This window comes from Trichosurus vulpecula, chromosome 9 (genome assembly GCF_011100635.1).
Source record: "Trichosurus vulpecula isolate mTriVul1 chromosome 9, mTriVul1.pri, whole genome shotgun sequence".
NCBI lineage: Eukaryota > Metazoa > Chordata > Mammalia > Diprotodontia > Phalangeridae > Trichosurus > Trichosurus vulpecula.
Genome location: NC_050581.1, coordinates 142,114,613 through 142,136,411, shown reverse-complemented (window position 1 = coordinate 142,136,411; position 21,799 = coordinate 142,114,613). Strand labels below are relative to the sequence as shown.

The 21,799-nt window shown below is 43.2% G+C and overlaps 1 protein-coding gene across 2 annotated transcripts in view; it reads left to right on the top strand.

Moving 5' to 3' along the window:
- The window catches only part of FBLN2 (fibulin 2), a 138,491-nt gene that overhangs the window by 74,575 nt on the left and 42,117 nt on the right, over positions 1-21,799 (top strand). For both annotated transcript variants that reach the window (XM_036739706.1, XM_036739704.1), the window contains exons 2-4: positions 5,166-5,277; positions 12,739-12,868; positions 16,803-16,989. In XM_036739706.1, the coding sequence (XP_036595601.1) occupies positions 5,166-5,277; positions 12,739-12,868; positions 16,803-16,989 (429 nt within the window). The remainder of the gene's footprint in view (positions 1-5,165; positions 5,278-12,738; positions 12,869-16,802; positions 16,990-21,799) is intronic.

The following is a 21,799-nucleotide window of genomic DNA, read 5'->3' as shown; positions in this document are numbered from 1 at the left end:
GAACTGAATGAGTTAGAGAAAAAGGAAAGGGGAAAAAATGGCGGGGGTGGCCATTCTCTGGAACTTTTGGATGATTCTGCCAAGGTAATTTTTTTTTATCATTTCCATGTCCGGGCTTTCATCCCAGCCAGCACTCACTCTTTGTTTCTGCCTCCTGGGAATTTGACATTAAAGGCTTGATTCCTCTGCTGCTGAATTTTCTCTATCATGTGGGGGCACCTGTGCCTTGGGGGCTGGCTCAGCACCATCATTAGCAGGGGTGGACAGCCTTTAGTTTAAAAGGAAAACTCTTCCATTCATTTGTTTGAAAAGGGGAAAAGAGGGGGTGTAAAAGGCATAATGAAAATCACATGGAGTTTCCCCAATGTTGAATGGGGCTTGGAGCCTCCTCCACCAATGAGGAGGTGGATTGAGAAACATTTTCTCTCTGTACAAAAGAGAAATGATTTGAAAACTGAACTCCTCCTCAACATAGTCTAGAGCTAGAACAGGAAGGGATCCCAGAAACCAGTCATGCCAACCCACTCATTTTCAGATTAGGAAAATGAGGCTCAGACAGGTAAAGTGACTATAGGATTATAGACTTAGAACCAGAAAGGAACTCAGATGCGGCCAAGTCCAATCCTTTCATTTTGCCCAAAGTCACACGGGTACTAAGTGTCAGAGGCAGAATTCAAGCCCAAATTTTCTGACTATGAATTCAGTTCTCTTCCTATAGAAAGCACCCTCTTTGACCATCCAGATAGGGTTTCTTCTATTGTGGTTCATGAGTGCCATTGTCTGAGGGGAAGCTGTGATATTGCCTACCAACCCTTAGCTTGCACTCATCAACATCTCCCAGGTTAAGATGAAACCCTTGGAAAGCCAAGGTTGTCAGGGAACCAGAGATTGGCTCTCCACCTCTAGTCCAATGCCATGCTCACTCTACCTCCAAAGCCCGTTCGTTTTGCCCATAACACTCTATCCTCCTCACTTGGTTTGTCAGATGACTGCAAAGTCTTATATAGCCAGCTCAAGTTTCATGAAGCTTTCACCAATGATGTCATCTTCTTTGGAGCCACTTAAGTTCCTAGAATCAGAATATCATAGATTTAGAACTAGAAGAGGCCTTAAAGGTTTTGTCTTTTTACCCCAGGGCCTAACACAGTGCCCAGCACATAGTAGATGCTTCAAAATGTTTGTTGATTGGTGGATAGAGTGAGGTCTGATGACAGCAAGTGCTTGACCTTGTTGCAATGGGTACCAGAATTTCTTTGCATACAGTCTCTTGAGAAGAAATGAGTCTCCAGACATGAAAAGATGGGAGATATTAACAGATCTACATTGTAGGGGGAAGGAGGGGTGAAGCAAATACCACCAATAATCTAATGTCCCCTGGGCCATGGTGAGTGGCCCTAAGTCCTACATTTGTAGGAGTATTACTTCCAGCCCTACAAACCAAGACAGAACTGGGAAGAGATAAAGATCCATTCACAAGGCAGGCAGTCCTGGGCCCTCCTGCCAGGGAGGCTGACCCTGATTTTTGTTCCCTGGATTTTCAGGGGGTGTTTTCCTAGGCCTTGTTCTGTTTGTTCCTAATGATCTTCCAGGAGCACATTCCTAAATGATCACAGCAAAGTGACGTACACCCCTTAGTCCGGGCTCTTGCCAGAATTCCTCCCTTACAGATGGGGAGTGACTCATTTTGTGACAATTCTGGGGATCTGGGTGGGACCTTGGCCATTGCCAGAATGCTTTCTTCTTAGGCCATGCTCTCCTAACTTGTGCAGAATTCATGTGTAGCCAACATCCTTCTTTATTCTCTCTCTCTGTCTCTGTCTCACTGTCTCTCTGTCTCTCTGTTTCTGTCTGTCTCTGTCTCTGTCTCTGTCTGTCTCTGTCTGTCTCTCTCTCTCTCTCTCTCTCTCTCTCTCTCTCTCTCTCTCTCTCTCTCTCTGTGTCTCATTTCTTCTGTTCCCACCTTATTTCTCATCAAGCTTTAGTTAATAAGTCTAGGAATGGGGAACTCCAGCTAAGCAGATGCCTTGAGAAATTGAGAGTTAGTATGAGACAACTTCTTTTGTTCCAAGACTGGTCACTGAAAATCTTTCTTGCCTACTTTTAGTTCATGTTCTTGCCTTAGTGAGTAGAGTCAGCTGAACATATCTTGCTATGGAGGATCTGGTAGGTTACCAGGGTCATCACTGTGAATGTTTGACATTCCTCCACACGTCTTACTGTGGATTGCCTTCCTTTACACACTTTACAATCCAGCCAAATGGGCCCCCTTGCTGTTTTTCACACTTAGCATTCTAATTCTCATCCCCAAGTTTGTTTAGGCTCTTTTCCATGCCTGGGATGTACCCCTTCCTCATCAGCATGTCTTGACTTTCCCCAACTATGTCATCTTCATTTGAGCCACAGAAGCTCCGTGGACTTCATAGAATCAGACTTTCATAGATTTGAAGCTGAAAAGGATTGGAGGATGATAGATTTAGAGTTGGAAAGGTCTTTAGAAATCATCAGATTTAATCCCCTCATTTTATGGATGAAGAAACAGAGGCTTAGAGAGGTATGCAAAGCCTTATGCGACAGCTCACCTAAAGTACCATCTCCTCCATGAAGCCTTTCCTGCTCTGTGCCCTGCTCCCTGCCCCCACCTGCATCTGCTCATGTCTCCCCCTCACCTTGCTGGAATGACCTGGTTTTTACTTTGCATCTGTTTCTTTTATTTATGTGTTATTTTCCCTGATAGGATGCAAGCTCTTTGAGCTGTTTTGTTTTATCTCTGTATCCCCAGCACCCAGAATGGTTCCTTGTACATGGTCTAGGCTTAATAACATTCTGATTGACTGTGCAGGATGGTATAGGTGGAGAAAGGTTACGGGTCAGTATGGAATATGTGCTGGTACTGGGACATTTGCTAGGAATTGGATTTTGAGGAAGTCTCTGATCTCAGCTTGTTTTCTTGGGATTTGCTCATTTTCCAAAAGAGTTGAGTGTGGATAAATAGTATGGGGGTGGGGTGGAAAACCTGCAGCCTCAAGGTCACATGTGGTCCTCTAGGTCCTCAAGTGCAGCCCTTTGACTGAATCCAAACTTCACAGAACAAATCCCTTTAATAAAAGGATTTGTTCTGTAAAACTCTGACTCAGTAAAAAGGCCACACTTGAGAACCTAGAAGGCCACAGGTTCCCCGTCCCTGGATATAGAGGGTTCAGAAACATCAATTGTTGTAGGGGGTATAGCAACGTCCTCCTATATAAGCTCTTGAGCAGAGATAAGCCCCTAAACTCATCCCCAGTGAACTACAATTCACATCTCTCAATCATTTGCAGACCTGGGGAGTCTAGAAGTTGGCAAGATAGAAAGTAGTAGGGAGAGTGGTGGTGTAGAAGGCATGTACTGTAAGAATTTGGTTTATTATTGCTTCATTGATTGAATAAAATGATTAAAATACCCACTGTGTACAATGTGCTGTAGTTACTATTAGGGGAATTATGAAGATAAGTAAGACATATTCCCTTAAGCTAAGGAGTTGATCAGCTGGTTGAGGAAGATGGGGTGGATCATGGTGGGAAATGTTATGTGAAATATACACAGATAACTGTGAAACCTTTATTAGAGACTCTCACATGACATGGAGGGCCCAGGTGCCTTTTGGGGGACTTCTCCCATCTCTGGGTCATAGCTTCTACCTAGAAGATCTAGAACTTTTAACATATGACTATAATTTCTAGAAGGATGCCATAAATCTTTACATGCACAGACTCAAAGAAGTGATGGAAAATAAAACAGAATTCAAAAGCAGCTCATGGAAAAAGAAAATTTTCTCCAATGGGAGGTCTTTCCTGTATAGATCTGAAGAACCTTGAGCCATTTGCAATCCTGCACTATATAGGACTTCTAGGTGTCATCTCTTGCAGCTCTTCCTGAAATCCCACCTAATTGCCAACATGGGACATAAGTATCACTCTCCCAAGTCAACAACATGGCTCCCCAGGCTTGATAACCATTTGTGGAAAGGTTGGGGAAAAATACTTCTGCCAGGGGCCCTGTGATATTACTATAGAAAGTCAGTACTCCAGAGCATCCCTATCACGGCAGAAGACAATGTTCTGCCTGTCCCAGTTGCCAGTGACAGTGGTACAGGGCTAGACCAATTTGTATTTGTTCTGGAGTATCTTACTAATGCAATGGTTTGTGCTGACTTCCGACCTCATGAAAGTTTGCCCCAAGGTCAACGACAACAGCCCCTCTCAACTCTGGGCATGTCTCCATCACTAACATCAGGTTCATATATGATGGCTCCAAACTTTATTCCTTTTTTGAAATTCAGGCACATAGCTAGGTGGTTTTAGTGGATAGAACACAAGTCCTGGAGTCAGTAAGACCTGAGTTCCAATCCAGCCTCAGGCACTTACTAGCTGTGTGACCCTGGGCAAGTCACTTAACTCTGTTTGCCTCAGTTTCCTCATCTATAAAATGAGCTGAAGAAGGAAATGGCAAACCACTCTAATATCTTTGCCAAGAAAAACTCAAATGGCATCATGAAGAGACAGACGTAACTGAAAAATGACTGAATGTACACATAGCTGGTATGTCTCCTGCCCTAATGAGCACTCCCCATGTCCAACTTCCGGAAGTTTAACAAAACATTCACAATTTCTTCCTGTGTCTATCATGTCCTCATGGGTAGCAAAAATCACACACAGTCCCATGAGTTGGTACAGTAGAGATGGCCCCCACTACAAATAGAATGGGAATGATATAAAATAGAAGAAGATAAATGCATGAGAGGAATATAAGGTGCCATGAGGGCAATGTTAGCTCTAATGGGCTTCATGGACCAAGTGGTATTTATGTTGCATCAAAGGATTGTGGCCCATGCTGGTATCTCATAACTGGCCTAGAAATGGATGGTTCCTGGGAAGGAATTCCAGAAGACAGAACCCCTATGTTCTTTGTAGCTTTCTCATCCTGCAAGTTTACTTCAGTACTAAAGGTTCCTTGGTTTGCCAAAGGTCTTTACAGACATCAGAAGAAGGGTATCCTGCAGAAGCGAATTAGTTTTCCAGTTTCTGAAACGTCCTTATTGGCTTGTTTTTCTTGGTTCTGTCTTCGTAGCTCTGATTGGAGAACATGAAGAGAAGTTCCTAACCCAACCTTCCTTCTCTTTTCTTCAGGTTCTACCAAGGACCTGATAGAGACGTGTTGTGCGGCTGGACAACAGTGGGCCATCGACAATGCCGAATGCACAGAGATACCTGTGAGTGGGGCTGATGGTGATGTCTGCAGGTAAGGCAGAGACTTCTTTCCTATTGGGACCCTTCCTCTTTAGCCAGAACTTTTTGATTAGATTTCAGTGGGTTCTGAGGATCCCAGGAATACAACAGTGAAGCCTTTAAAATGATGTTCAATGTCGTTTTAGTAGCTGGGGAGGCAACATAGTGCTATGAAAAGGGGCTGGATGGCAGCTAGGTAGCTCAGTGGATAAAGCACTGAGCATAAAGTCAGGACCAGCCAGCTAGATTCTGTAAAAGTCACTTAAGCTGTTTGCTTCAGTCTCCTCAACTGTAAAATGGAGATAATAACAAAAAGAAAGTGTAACTAGTAAAGGGAAGGGAAGGGGAGGGGAGGGAAGGGAAGAGAAGGGGAGGGAGGGGAGAGGAGGGGAGGGGAGGGGAGGGGAGAAAAGGAAGAAAGAACATCCTCAACAGTGTGTGCATGGGAAGGAGGAAGGAAGGAAGGAAAGTAGGAAGGAAGGTAGGAAGGAAGGAAGGACTTATTAAATACTACTGTTTGCCAGGCGTTGTGCTGAATGCTTTCCAATATTATCTCATTTGATTCTTGCAACAACTCTAAGACCTAGGTGCTATAGTTATTCCCATTTTACAGTTGATAAAACGGAAATAAGTGACTTACCCAGGGTCACACAGCTAGTAAGTATCTGAGGTGGGATTTGAACTCAGGTCCTCCCAACTCCAGGCCCAGTGCTCTATCCACTCCACTTCCTAGCTGTGCCCCCAAGCTTCAAAGAGTGTTGCACAACCCTCCTTATTCCATTCCATGCCATGGCCAGTAAACATGGTATATTTAGGCACTGTCCTGCAGATCATGTGGTTTCTATTGTACATGAGGGAGTGGGAAGGGGAAGGTTCCGGGTTGACTGGTGATGGGCGGGCAGTAGCCGTGTCATTTTCAGTGACTCCAAGGCCCAGGCACTGGTGCATCCTTGTTCAGTTCAATTCAACTCAATCGATTTTAAATGCCGAATATATGCATCGTCTTGGGAACTGGGAACGCAAAGAAGAAATCTGACTGTGCCCTTAGCATCCTTCGCGCTGCTAGTACTTTCCCTCTCAAAACTACCCAGCATTTATCTTGCATATATTCTGTACTTACTTGAACATTTATTAGAGTATAAGATTCTTGGGGGAGGGGCGTTCACTTTTGTTTGTGTATTCCCAGCACTTAAGCTGGAATTATACCAGCTCCTGGTGAGTAATAAATACTTATTAATTGGCCAGTTGGTTGTACTGGGGAAGGAGGTAGGGAGAGAAGAACACAACATGTAAAGAAGTAAGTAAATACGTGATCTATACAAAGCAATGTTTGGTATCATAGCAGAGTGAGATAAGGAAATACAATGAGGTATTCACCCAGGATCATGGTCACCCACAAGGAGCTCTTGTTTCTCAGCTTCATGGTCACAAGGCTTGAGTGGTACCATCTCCTTTCACACTAGTCATGCTAGGGGATGCCTCCAAGCACTATCCTCAATACCATCCCTCTCTACCTCAGTGGGATGAAATTGCCCTTTTCAAGAGCAGAGTGGCAGTGACCCATGCTGCTGTTGCAGCTATGGATGTGTTGTTCTGGTCTCCATGGCAACCAGGAAATCAGAGTGATCCATCCCTCTGGAGAACGGAATCCAGAGAGGGGTGGAGAGGGGTGGTCAAAGGGAGCTGGGTGTGGGAATCCATTGCTTCAGCTCTGAGGCTTCCACATCCAATCCTCCCCCAGATCCTGACACTTGTCCTTTCTCTACATTTCACTGATATGTCTGTCCCTCTCCATCCCAGGACTCACACATTCCTTCTCTGTGCCTTTTAACTTTAGGTCTCCCTCTCTACACCTGTGGATGTCCAGCTCTTAACATTTAATGTCCAGACTGCATCCATGCTCTCCCACACAGATTCATGAACCCAGCTCTCTCCTGCTCCTGTTCATACCATCATTTGAATCATATTCCTCGAGTATCATTCTTACGTGTCATTCCGTGGCTCATCAACACACTCGTTCTGTTTCTCTATTGCCCTATTAAAAAAACAAAACTCGGACCTGTGATTTCAGCAGTGTGATGAGCTCCCAGCCATATTGACAACTTCTTTGCACCCTATGGTCTTAGAGAGTTGCCTGGGGGCACTTGGAGAATCTCTATTGTGTTTTGAATTAAATTCTTACTCTTTGGTTTGAGTTTAAAGAGAAAGGGCAGGACCAACCTAGTGGGTGATGATGCATTTGAGGTGTTTGGTGTCTTGTAGTCTTTGTATTTTGTACTTGGTCTTCATTGGACTTTGTACTTTACCAAGAGCAGAGAAATAAGGAAATTGTGATCTATTGCACTAGGAAGTTCCCACCCACCCACCCCAGGAGATTTTCTCACCCTAACCTCAGGGACTTCTACAGTTGGGTTCCTTGCAACCTTCATCTTGTTATTGTCTTTTCTTAAACCTAATCCCAGACTCCGCTCCAGGCAAGCCCAGCATCTGTAACTGGCTCATACTCCCCTCCATCTTTATTCAGGGGCTATTTTTTACCTGTTTCTGTCCCTTCCTTCAAACTTCTTCCTCAGAAAAAGTCTTCCCTCACTGAAAACTCCTCCTTCTAGTCCTGCTGTTGTTCCTATCTCCCTGATGCCCATGTACATGGTTTCTTTAGTCTTAACTTGGGTATGGACTTGTTTCTTGGACATTTCAACAATGTATTTAGCAAACACATACTAAGCAAGGTGCCGTACTGGAAGCTGGGGATATGAAGAGAAAAAGGAAGCAGTCCCTGCCATTTCAAATCCTGTTCTCTATCCTCTCTGTGACCTTCAACCCTTGACCCATCAGTGCTTTCCCAGGCCATCCCCCTGCCCTGATGACACTTTCCTCCCTTCCCTGTCTTGACCATTTGGTGAATCAGCTCAACTCTACACTGTCCTCTTTCCCTATTATTTTATCACATAGCTTTCCCTGCCAAGCTTCAGCCCTGAATCACTCCTATCTTCTGCTGATTTCACAGCTACTAACCTGCTGCTGAGTGAAACTGGAGGAAATCATGAAATGATTCTAATTGGGTCCACTACAAATTTATGTTCCATAATCTCAAGTGGGCTCTTACTGTGGCAAGGCGATCCTTCTGGATATTCCTAATTGATTCACTATCCCAGTCGCCACAACATTTTTTCCAAATTTTTGATCCCTCATCAAACTTCCCATGGCTGCCCCTCCCGGCACAGGCCAAATGAGAACCTAGCCTCATGTTTCACTCATAAAATTGAAGCTATTCTCTGAGAGCTCCCGCTTCCTCTTCCTCCTTCTCTCACATCACCCAGATGCCTTCTGCCACTCTCTCCTCCTTCACCCTACCTCATATGAATAGGTCGCCCTACTCCTGGCCAAGGCTGATACTAAAACTATTCAAAGGCTCCCATTCCATCTCATCTTCTTCAGCAGATTGTCCACATGATCACCCCCACTCTCTCACCAATCTTCAATTTCTCATTGTCTGCTGGCTGCTTCTGTACTACCTATAAACACTCCCACGTCTCCCTTATCCTCATACAAGCCTCACTTGATCCATCCGTCCCTGCTAGCTATCATTCTGTCTTGCTCCCCGTTTGTGGCTAAATTTCTTGAGAAGGCTGTCCACAATTCATGACTCTACTTCCTTTTCTCTCACTCTCTTCTTAAATTCTCTTCAGTCTGTCTACTGACTTCATCATTCAACTGAAACTATTCCCTCCAAAGTTACCAATGGTCTCTTAATTGCCAAATCTAATGATCTTTACTTCATCTCCATCCTTTGTTTTTTTCTTGCTTTGAGGCAATCGGTATTAAGTGACTTGCCAAGGTCATACAACTAGTAAGTATCCAAGGCCAAATTTGGATTCAGGTCCTCCTGACTCCAGGGTTGGTGCTCTATCCACTGAGCCACCTAGCTGCCCCAATTCCTATCCTTCTTGACTTCTCTGAATCCTTTGACTCTATCAATCACCCTCTTTTCCTTGATAGTCTTTTCTCTCTGGGTTTTTGTGATATTAATTTCTCCTAATTCTGTTCCTACCTGTTGGACAACTCCTTCTCAGTCTTCTTTGCTGAATCTTGATCCAAGTCATAACCACTAACCATGGGTGTCCACCAACATTCTGTCCTAAGCCCTCTTCTCTTCTCCCTAAATGCTATTTTGCTTGGATATCTCATCAGCTCCCATGGATTCAATGATCACCTCTGTGCTAATGATGACCACATCTACTCACCAGTTCTAACTTATCTCCTGACTTTGAGTTTCACATCTCTAATTGCCTGTTGGAGATCTTGAACTGGATGTCCTATAGACATCTTAAACTCAACATGTCTAAAACCGAACTCATTATCTTTCTCTCCCCCTGCCCAACCCTCCCTTCTCCCCAATTTCACAAGTACTGTCCAGTTACAAAGGTTCTCAACCTAGGTATCATCTTGAATTCTTCTCATTCCCAATTTATTGTCTAGTCTTTTCAATTCTTCTTTTGTAATAGCTCTCATATATGTCTCTTTCTCTCTTCTGATACTACTACCACCATAGGTATAGTATAGGCCCTCATCACCTCGTACCTGGACTATTGCAGTAGGCTGCTAGTTGGTATCCTTGCCTCAAGTCATTTTTTGTTTGTTTTTTGTGTTTTTTTTTATTTTTATTTTAGACAAATACAAAAACTTAATATATAAGAAAAGAAAAAGAAACATTATAAACCTAAATATAAAATAAGAAAAGAAAAACCATGTCATGTGCACAGCAGAACATAGAAGAGGATTCAGAATATATAGCAATAACTTATCATTTCAAGAAAGCCTATATGTTAAATAATGTGCATTAAGTTGAAAGCAGTCCATCTTTTGTTTGCTTCCTTATAGGTTTTCTTTTGTTCTCTGCTGTACACTTTTTACTGTTCTTTGTTCTTTTTCCATCTAGTCTTTTCCACTCTATCCCCTGCTCAGCTGTTAGACTGATCTTCTTAAATCAAAAATCTGACCATGGTACCTCACTACTCAATAAGCTCCCTAAGCTCCCTATCACCTCTAATATCCCTTCCACTTCTCAGCAAGACCCCATCCCCTTGTAGCAAGATCATCATGTGATGCAGTGTAGGTTGACTATGGGTTAAACTAGATGGACACTTCTGTGAACCTGAAAATCCTGAGTTTATCTGATATTGAATGATTGATGATTCCTTCCCACAGGGCTTTCAATACTTTGAAAGATATGTTATTTTATTGTTGTAGGTACCCAGCACATCAACTCATTTCACCACTCTCCACACACACATCCTATCAGGTCTCCTGAGTTGCCATAGTCAAATTACCTGGTAACCAGTTTTTTGGTCTTCAGCCTTGTTGTGACTAGCTAAGTTGGTCTTTGGGTGACAAACACATATCATGACACTGGGGCCAATCCTTATGGCTTTTGCAGAGTAGTAGGACCTACCAGAGCTTACAGTCCATTGGCATGGACTTGTAGAACTGAGGGCTATCTTCTGCCCATGATGAACCACTGGAGTATGACTTTTTTTGGAGGGGGTAGGGCAAGGCAATTGGGGTTAAGTGACTTGCCCAAGGTCACACAGTGGAGTATGACTTTTAAGGATTGCTTTCAATACCTAGGAGAAATTACTTTGGGTCCCCTTGATCTTTTTCAAGAGATTATGTCTGGAGATGTCATGAGACTTTAGAGCCTGTCACCTGACCCTTCATCCCTGACCAATGACTTGTTTTCTTCTCCATTCTTTCTCTGTGAGAGAAAGGAACATTCCTGGACCATGATTATGATGGATCAGCACCTCCCTCCCTCCTTGGCCCTAACATCAGCCAGTCCTGGCTTAATAATAGCTTGCCTAGGGGTGGGGTGTCTCTACTCCTTATGAGCACATGGCTTTAAGCCAAGAAACTGTCTTTCAATGAAGGCACACCACCTGTTGTTTTTCAGGCCCAAGAAAAGCTTAAAAGTTTACTTCTCTTTCTGAAAAAGAAGAGGGAGCTAGATTCCTAGGAGATGCTTTGGTATATTCATTGGAAAGGATCACAAAGGACTAAGTTGTTTTTAAAAAAATATAAATACCTTCTATTTGTATAGCATATTTTCTGAAATGGAGTTAAGTATTCTATTTCCTCTTTGGTTAATCTGGGGAATTTATATTTTTGCAAATATTCATCCATTTCACTTAGATTGTGAGATTTATTGGCATGCAGTTGGGCAAAACGGCTTCTAATCATTGCTTTAATTTTCTCTTCATTGGTGGTGAATTCACCCTTTTCATTTTTGATACTGGTAATTTGGTTTTCTTCCCTTTTTTAAAAATCAAATTAACCAATGGTTTATCTATTTTATTTTTTTCCCATAAAACTAGCTCTTAGTTTTGTTTTATTAGTTCAATGGTTATCTTATTTTCAATTTTATTAATCCCTCCTTTCATTTTCAGGATTTCCAATTTGGTGCTTAATTGGAGATTTTTTTAAGCTTTTTTAGTTCTCTTTCTCTATTTTATTGATATAAGCATTTAGAGATTTAAATTTTCCCTTAAGTAAGTACTGGCATAGCATATTTTCAAAGCACTTTATATCTACTGTCTCATTCCATTGTGTTAAACAAAAATTTATTAAGTGCCATCGTGTATGATGGAGCATGGTGTAGAAGATAGCAAGAGAACCTTGGAGTGAGGAGGACCTGGGTCTCAGTACTGACTCCAGTACATACTAACCATATAACCCATTGTCTAGAACTAGGGTAGCTACTATGTTCTATGTAGTAGCAGAGCAGGTGCTGATCTACATTAGTAGAGGGACTTCCTGACATGAATGAAGTCACAGATCTGAATCATCATGACCACCACCCCAGCCTGGCCCATTTCCCTGTTTAAAAAGACACACACACACACACACACGCCGTGCACTGTGCTAGACACTGGTAACATAAAAGAAAAAACAAAACAGTTTCTTCCTGATGGGACTTTGAGAAGAATTTGGAGGCATACAAATAAGTGTTCCCTGCATTTTATAGGAAAGGAAATTGAGGTTTACATGATAATTACTCTCCCTAAGGACACACAAATCTTTGGGCAAAGCTGATACTAGGACCCATGCCTCTTGCCTTCAAGCTGAGTGTTCCTTGTACCGGAACACAAGGCAATCTACTAGTTTATGACTTTTAGTCTTCCAAAGGACTAGTTGCTTACCTGGAAAGAGAAATCTTCTAGTTGTTTAAGCCCCTCAGAGGTGGGGTGGGGTGGAGTGAATAGAGATGTCCTCTATGCACAAAGCCTGGGTCAGGTTAGCATGCATCTCAACTTCCAGAGTGGCTCCGTTTGAAATCAGGGGAGAGGGGAAGGAGATGGCTGGGAGACAGACCTAAAGGCTGTTTATGTCCGTTTTCATCATCTGAGTTATTAGTCTCCAGTTAATGCATCCATCCTTGCTCCTCCCCTCCCCTGCCCCCAACCCGTCTGTGTTGCAGGATTGCCCAGAAGCAGTGCTGTATCTCCTACTTGAAAGAAAACAGCTGTGTTGCTGGGATGGTTGGTGCCAAGGAAGGTGAAGTCTGTGGGCCTGAGGAGAATGACACCTGTGGAGTTTCCCTGTATAAGGCAAGACTGAGCAGCTCCTTGGTTCTCCCCTTAAAAATTATTCTCAATTCAATTTTACTTTTCTAGCTAAGGTTTCTTTCCTTCAACTGTGTACTTCTGATGGAGAAGGTGGATGGATGGATGGATGGATGGATGGATGGATGGATGGATGGATGAGTAGATGGGTAGATGGATAGATGGGTGGATGGGTGGGTGGATGGGTAGATAGATGGATGGATGGATGGGTGGGTGGATGGATGGATGGATGGATAGATGAATGAAAAAGCACCTATAATACACATGCTATGAACCAAACACTGTTATAAGTGCTAGCATGCAAAAGTGAGATGGTCGCTGCCCTCAAATGGCCTACCTTCTAATAGAGGGAGACAGCACATATTAGAAAGTGGTGTCCAGAGAAGGGTGTTTTGGTCTGGGAAGTCACAAAGATGGTGAGTGGGCAAGAGTAGAATGGAAAGTGGCCAGGGCGAAGAGGCATGATCCTGGATCAGGAGTTAAAGCTGAGTGTCCAGTTCAACAGGGATGACGGGCATAGATATCAGAAGAGTAATGATTCCTAAGGAGTTGGGAAGAGGCAAGGACAAAGATCCAAAACCTGAACAAGTTCACAGACAGAAAGGTAAAGTCTTCTTTTCATGGCAGAACATCACACCTTTTTGAGTGGATAGAAGTGGGTAGGGAGAGGAATATCACCTCTAAATAGAAAGGAAATGTGAAACTCTGCTGAATTGGGGGCATGTCACCATACTGAGGCAGAGGCACATTTGGTTGTTGTTGTTGTTGGGGTTTGGGATATTTAGCATTAAAGAAGATAAAATGAGAAGAGCAGCTGGACAAGACCAGGTAAATATGCATAGAAAAAATCTGTGCTGGAAAAGACAATTCTGAAAGTACCTGAGGGGTTGATTTTCAAGGTATCTGAAAGAGATGATGATAACAAATGACTTGAAAAACTCCCAGATGGTAATTACCACTAAAAAGGGGTGAAAGAGAAGACATTCATAACTACGGATCCCTAAAGCTATGGTCTTGTTTTATAAAATCCTTGCAAGAATGATTTACATGTGTATCAAAGATGTCTTTGATGAAAAGATGAGAAAAGAACAGGAAGGCTTTCTCAATTTTTTCCCATAAGATGACAACTGACTGAAAGGTTCACAATATATAGGATCCTGCTATGTTATATGTTTGTTTGTTTTTAAATTACTATATTTTTGCTTGTTTGTTGATTACCAAACAAAACATTTGACTCAGTAGAGAAAAATGTGATCTTAAAGGCCATCTTCTGACAAGGTGTGTCCCATGCATGTTAAGATCATTCAGGAATTCTTGAGAGATATAAGCACAAGATAAATTTGAATTTGTTCAAGATCTTCTGCTTTTATCATTATTAGTTGGAGATAAAACAGGGTGATATGCTTGCCAAAGATGTTTGCTGCTCTTGATAAGGCTGTCTAGCCCAGTGTCCAAAGAGGGATTTCCTGTTAGTTTTGCAAATGATCCTACCACCTACCTCTAAGGGTTGTTGTGAAGATCAAATAAAATAACATTTGTAAAGTGCTTAGCACAGTGCCTGACACATAGTAGGTGTTTAATAAAACTTATTCCCTTCTCCCTTTGTATTGATTGCATCAAGCTTTGAATCCACAACTATTCAAAGGTGTTCAGCTACGCAGGAAAACCAAGTGGATAAAAGAAATCTCATTGCTGAAACTACTGTATGCAGTTGGGTTTTGGCCCATTGAATTTAACTCAATTTAACCTGACATTTATTAAACTATGTGCCTGGCACTTTGCTAGGGGCTAGTGAAAGACAAAAATGAAGCAGTCTGTCTTCAAGTACCTTATATTCTATAGGGGGAAAGGGAATACCATATGTACACATAAATAAGTACAAAATATATACATAGGAATACAAAGTAATTTAAAGAAGGAAAAAACCTTAGTAACTCAAGTGGGTGAGGGGGAAGCCCTTGTGTAGAAGATGGCACCTGAGCTGTGCTGTGAAGGAAGGTAGAGATTCTACAAGGCAGAGGTGAGGAGTGAGTGCATTCCAGACATGAGGGACCATCACCTGTGCAAAGGTCCAGAGATGGGAGATGAAACAGGAGAGGAAGACCTTGAGCAATTTTAGTTAATGCTTTCTGGAAGGATATATACAAATCCTACAACATCTACTGGTGGTAGTAGTATCCAATGGGCTCATGGGCCCACAGGAATATCACACCTGTCTGGGGAGATGAGAGGAGAGTGGTGTTTAATTCATAACAAGATGTGGAAAGAGCATATCACAATTGAATAGGGCGGTGGTTATATCATAGTTACATGGAGAGAAAGTCATAACACCACTAAGGGGAAAGGAGTAACAATAGGAGGAATGGAGTGGGGAATCTTAAGCCCAGAGGAGAAGCGTATTCCATAGAATTACCCCTGGAAAAAGGACCCTCTGACTGCTTTATATGGATGAGGGCTAATAACCCAAAGCAGTTTGATTCATTATGACTATTAAGAAAAAATCACTCCCTTTGGGAACATCCCTAGATGTCTTGGTACACTTCTTCCCAAACAGACCAGTACTGGGCCCTTTTAGAATATCTGCCTTACAGGAGGAGTTTCCCATTTTTATAGGTTGGCCTTATGCACCTTCCTGATGCCACAGGTTAGAGGGATTCCTCCGCAATCAGGAAAAAAGAGATGAGGCCTCTTCAGGCTGGAAAGACCCAGGCTGAGAGGAGAACGATCAAACTCATGAAGGGGATAGAGAGGGAGATCCCATGACTGTTCACACATCCTCCTATATACTAACTCTAGGAGGATTCCTTGAAGGTCAGACAAGGTAAGTTTAGTGAATAGAAAATTTATAGAGCTTGAAACCTGTAGGAGAGGGATGGGTCAAAAATAGAAACTATTTTCCCAAAGGTTCAGATAAACTCATTGAAGCCAGACCCATAAGAGTCTCTAAAAGGAAATCAGAATGTGTGGGAATGTCATTAGGCTGAGAGAGTGATGTTGGCCACATCGGTCTGCAGCCCAGGGTACAAAACATACCCTGTCAGAGCCAGAACTGAGGGCTACAGAGACTCTGAGGCTGACCCAGTATACAGTATCTCTGAAGGTCATAGATGATCATAGAATGATGGGGTGCGTAGAGGCCATAGGGATCTAGTTCAGACCCTTCACTCTACAGACAAGGAAGGTGGAGCCTAGAGCAGGAATGTGATTTAGAATTGTAGAGTAGTAGAACTGGAAAGATCCTTAGTCATCATCTGGTTCAGTCTTGGAGCAACCAAGGCTCAGACAAAGAAATTGACTTACCCAAGCTTTCTTGGACCTCACATCTCATAGAACCCTTTGGCCGTCTTATTTCTGCTTCACCTGTTCTTATGTTTGAGTGCTTTAGGTGCCAAATAGTGTATTGTAATTTTATTGGTTTGGTTGGTTGGTTGGTTGGTTGGTGGTTGTTGTCCTTCCTTCTCAAAGAGGACCAAAATGATGTCACTATGCTTGAGCCAAGATTCAATGTGTCTGACTGTCTCATCAGACCAATACGGGCTTGGAATGCTCTACCACAGGTCGGGCACAAATAGTCTGTGTGAACATTTGGGATGGATACTCTAAACTTGTGCATCTTCCATTTCTTTTGAGCTGTCTCAATTCTGCTTTGCTCATAGAGCACAGCACCTTCTCTGATAGGGGCGCACCATGTTTAGCGGTGCTGTGCCAATGCTATTAGCAAAGATAAATTTGTTTTTATGCCTTCCCCATCTGTCAACCCTTCCCCATTTTCTTTTTTCTGTGCCTCCTCTATTATTTTTTTGACAACAGGATTCTCCATGTACCATATCTTCATTGCTTCCAATGTCCCTGATGGTGGATGCCAGCAGGTAGAGATGGTTCCAAGGCCCTGATACTCTGTGGTCTTCTCCTTTTGCAGCAATGCTGTGACTGCTGTAACCTGGGCCTGAAAGTCAAGAGTGAAGGGCAGATGTGTGAGTCCAACCCAAATCTGGGCTATCCCTGCAACCATGTGATGCTGTCTTGCTGTGAGGGGGAGGACCATCTCATCATGCCTGAGGTCCGGAAGCCGCCTGAGCCTTTGCCCACAGTGATGCCAGAGAAAGGTAGGTGCTGTCTTCTGACTAATACCCTTAGACAAACACATCTTGTCTCTTGCAACCAATAGTGGTATGGGAAGTTGAGGATTTTCAAGACCAAGAAAGGAAGCACTTTAAAAAATCTTATGGAAAGATTTCAAGCTGACTGCAGCCTTTCTACTTTCTCTCCTCTTCTTTGGTGAACTTACCTACCTTCCTAGGTGTAGCTATCAGCTCTGTGCCCCTAAGGACTAAATTTACATTCCCAGTCCTGACCACTTTCCCAGAACTCTTCTAACTATCTGATGGCCATTTCCATCTGCATGTTTTGCTGGTACCTCAAATTCTGATGGTCCCATGAAAACCATCTCCCTCTCCTGGCTGAAGGATATCACCCTCCTTACATCCAAGTTTGTAAACCTGGAGAAGTTGCAGACTCTCTCTCCTCTGCCATACCCCACCCCATCTAATTAGCCACTATGGTCAGCCAATTTTACCTTGGCAATATATCTTACAGGGGTGGGGAACCATCATCATAGCTTACATTTACATAGCACTTAGTTTGCAGAGTGACTTACAGATATTATCTTATTTTGTCAATCAGTCGATTAACAAGTATTTATTAAGCACCTTCTGTGTGCCAGGAAACACTGTAGGCACTGGAGAAGCAAGTGTAAAGAATGAAACAATCCCTACTTACAAGGATTTTATATTCTAATGAGGGGAGGGAGAGAAGTACACATAAAAATATATTCAGCATAAATATGCTTTAATAGAGCATTAGATTTGGAATCAGAAAGACTTGAATTCAAATCCCACCCCAGCTACTTATTATCTTTGTGACCCTGAGCAAGTAATTTAACCTCTCTCAGCCTCAGTTTTCTCATTTGTAAAATAACAGCAGCTACTTTCCAGGATTGTTGTGAGCAGAGATATCCATAAAGTGCTTTGCAAGCCTCGAAGCTCTCTGGAGAGGCTGAGGTACTTGTCATAAAATGCAAATACAGGCAGAGAAGTTAAATACCGTAACCCTATCTCCTCCTTCCATTCCCATTTCCAGTGCCACAGTTCAGGATCTGCTTCCTTCTGGTCCCGGCTCCTCCTGGGCTCCTCCTCGGTTTCATCACTTCCAGGTCTTGCCCCTCCAATCCATTTTTTGCACACACACACACACACACACACACACACACACACACACGCAAGCACGCACTGCCAGAATGCTCTTCCTGATCAAATGAGACAGCCTACGTAAAGCGCTTTGAAAACTTAAAAGTACTTTAGAAATGCTCGCTATAATTATCCTCCACAGTTCAGAACAGGTCGCTTCCTAGCTCGGAAATTTTCCATGGTTTCAGTTGCATAAAAATGTATTAATCACCTACTATGTGCAGGGGAGGCTTTTCCCCATCATCTACTGAAGCGAGTTCTAACTCTTCAGTCTGACATGGAATGTCTTCCTTGGCCTGGGTCTACCCTACCTTATCTCATACTATTCCCCTTCGTGGACTCACAAGATTATTATCATATTATCTGAAAGATAATAATAACTAGCACTTATGTGACACTTACTATATGCCAGGTGCTGTGTTAAGCATTCTATATATTATCTCATTTGATCCTCACACCAAGCCCGTGAGGTAGGTGCTAATACTAAATCCATTTAACAGACCAAGAAACTGAGGCAAGCAGTGACTTGCCCAAGGTCACACAGCTAGCAAATATCTGAGGTAGGATTTGAACTCAGGTCTCCCTGGCTCCGGGCCCAATGCTCTAGCCATTGGGCTGTTTAGCTGCCTCTACAACTACAATCCCAAGGCCACTGAGTCAAACTCCCTCATTTTATCGCCTCGGAGAGGCTAAAGGATTTTCCCAAGATATGCCATCAGAGGTAGATTTTGAATCCAGATCCTCTGTCTTCCAAACCAGCAAGTGCTCTTTCCCATAGATCATGTTGACTCCTTCATCCCAAACATTCCCAAGTTTCCACCTCCCAGCCTTTCCTCCTACCTGGATGGCTTCTTCTTCACATCTACTTTTTGAAACTCTTACTTGCCTTTCAAAGCCCATCTCAGATGCTAGTTTCTCCATGAAGCTTTCTCCATCCTTCCGGCTCAAAGGGTGTTCTCTTTCTCTTTTGTGCTAATAATTTCTAATGGGCTTAATCACATTTTGTTTTCTGTCTATGTTTTATCTCCTCTATTAGACTATAAGCTCATTGAAGGCAGGGCCTGCGTCTCGTTCTTTGTTGGCCCCTCCATTTCGCAGTATAGTGCTTTACACCTAACAGGTTCTCAATGTTTCTGAGATCGTAGGATCGATCACGCGTTGAGAGCTAAAAGGGACCTTTGAGGTTATTGAGTCTAATCCCCTCATTTTACAGCTGAGGAAACTGAGACCCAAAGAGGTTAAGTGGCTTTCCCAGGGTCATATGACTAGTACATGCCTGAGACAGAATCTGTTCCTGCATCTTCTTGACCCAAGCTATACCACCCTTCCTCTCAATTCACCCTTTGGACTGAATTTAAAATTGAATCAACTTTCCTGGCTTAATTGCCTAGGGTTGTGGATCATGAATATTCAGCCTTGCTGTAACACTGCCTTATCAGCCACACCTCATGATCTATTCTCCTGGGGCCTCCTTTTCCCCAGCTGTTAGCTACCCCTTAAGAATCCAATTTGGAAACTTTGCCCATGGCACAGCAATTCTTGACCACTCTGGTTCTATGAAACATTCATTTATGAAACAGTCTGTAGGATTGTACAGAACAGGGAGAATCCCTCGAGAGCCATCAGAGCAGTGAAAGGAACCCTCTTCTTTTGCCCACCAACCCACCATAAACACCTAAACCTCTCACAGAAGAGTGGAGGCAAAGCTTGGCTAGGCTCACTAAAGCGAGCAGCTACTAGATGTTTGACCTAAGAAAGACACTATAGCTTCCCAAGGGCAGAGTTGAATCCCAGAAGGAGGGGTACTTGGCAATCCTATAGCTCAGGAGCTTTACTAGACTGCAATCTGTGTGTGCGTGTGCGTGTGCGTGTGCGTGCGTGTGTGTGTGTGTGTGTGTGTGTGTTGTCCAGATAGCAAAATGAGAGTGAAGCCTGGGCCACCTTGAAAAATGGGAAGGAAAATTTTGTTCATATTTGGCTATAGAAGTTAAATCTGTGTCCAACTGTCCTCAAAGGGCCATTTCCCCTAATGGAACTTGTTTCTCTCCTGTAGTTTCGTGGCAATGAAAGCAACCTGAGTCATCTCTCCCAGATGAGAGAAGACCCTTCTGATGCATGAGAAGGCAGAACTCCACTATTCATACCTGAGCGCCTCTTCTGCAGGGCTCTGGGTAGGGCAGCTGCAACACCCCCACACACCTGTGGGCTTGTGGCTATTCTCCCAGCTATTTCTGAACATGGATTTTGAGTGTTCCAACTGAAGCTCTGTTCTGTGTCTGGAGTCTGGGCACTTTAGAAGCCTATGTTTGGGGAGAAACTGACCCAGATTCAGTGGCTAATGCTCTATCTGGACTTTGGTCTTGGTTCCCTTTTTGGGAGCATTTTCCCAACATCTATAGAACCAATTAGAGATCACCTACATGAAATAACTGCCCCCCATGGACTGTAAGGGCTACTCATAGACCCTCGAGGTTGCCCTTCCTTCACAGATTGTTGGCTCATAACATACAAGAATCAGGAAATACCATGAAGGCCAACAAAGCCAACTCCTGCCTTTTACAAAGGAGGACATTGAGATGCAAAAAGGCCAAGTGATTTGTCCAGTGTCATAGGTGTGGGGTGACTGAGGCACAGAATGTCTGTGAGAGTTACTCAGAATATAAAGAGAGCCAGTGGCCTATGTGAGAATGATCCCTTCCATACTGAGAAAGACAGAGCTTGGCATAAAGAATCTTACATGCTGAGCCCAGGGATCAAGACGTGGGCTCCTCCAGTCAAAATGGCCAACTCTTCTATAGCTCAGGAGGCTACATCTTCCTTTACCCAGGCTTAAGGCCACAAAATGTTAATAAATGGATGACCACCCTGAGCTTACTGTCTTCATCCTTAATTGAGTCAGAGTCACATCATGTTAGAGCCAGAAGGGGCCTTAGAGACCATCGACCTTATTTGACAGATTGGATGTTGATGTCTCAAAGAACCAAGTGACTTCCCCAAGGTTACACAGCTGGTTAATGACTGAATACATCTCACATACCCTGATTCTCAGTCTTCATCCCAAACAGAATTTTGGATCAGTGAGGCTGTAACTGAATCCGTGGGCACAATTAAAAAAAAACAGTACATGGGGAGACCCCCTTCCCTGGTGAAGCTGACCACAAACCTATACTTTGATCTTTAATTCCAATGGCAGATGGCAAGGATGGCCTTAGGTAAAATTGTGCCTTGGCAGAAACCAGGTAAGTTATATGAGACTCTAGGATAATGTGCTACATTATTATAACTCATATTTATATAGCCCTTTAACATTCACAAAGACCTTTTGTTATAACAGGTAGGGAGTGGAAATATCATTCCCACTTCACAGATGAAGAAACTGAGGGTCAGAGATGTTGAATGACTTGCCCATGGTCACATAGCTAGTAAAAAGTCAGAGATAGGATCCAAGCAAATCTCCTGCCTCCAAATGGAGCATTCTTCCTGTTACCCTGTGCTACTTGTTGCTATGCTGGGAGAAGGCACGAAACATTAACGCCGCCTTCTTCCAGCCAAGCCTAACATCTGGCTCAAAGGAAGCCACTCAATGGGATGTTTTACAATGGAAAAATATCAAGATGCTCCCTTCCCTTGGGGTGGGGGTGTTCCTTCATTGCTTCAAGATTTCCCTTTT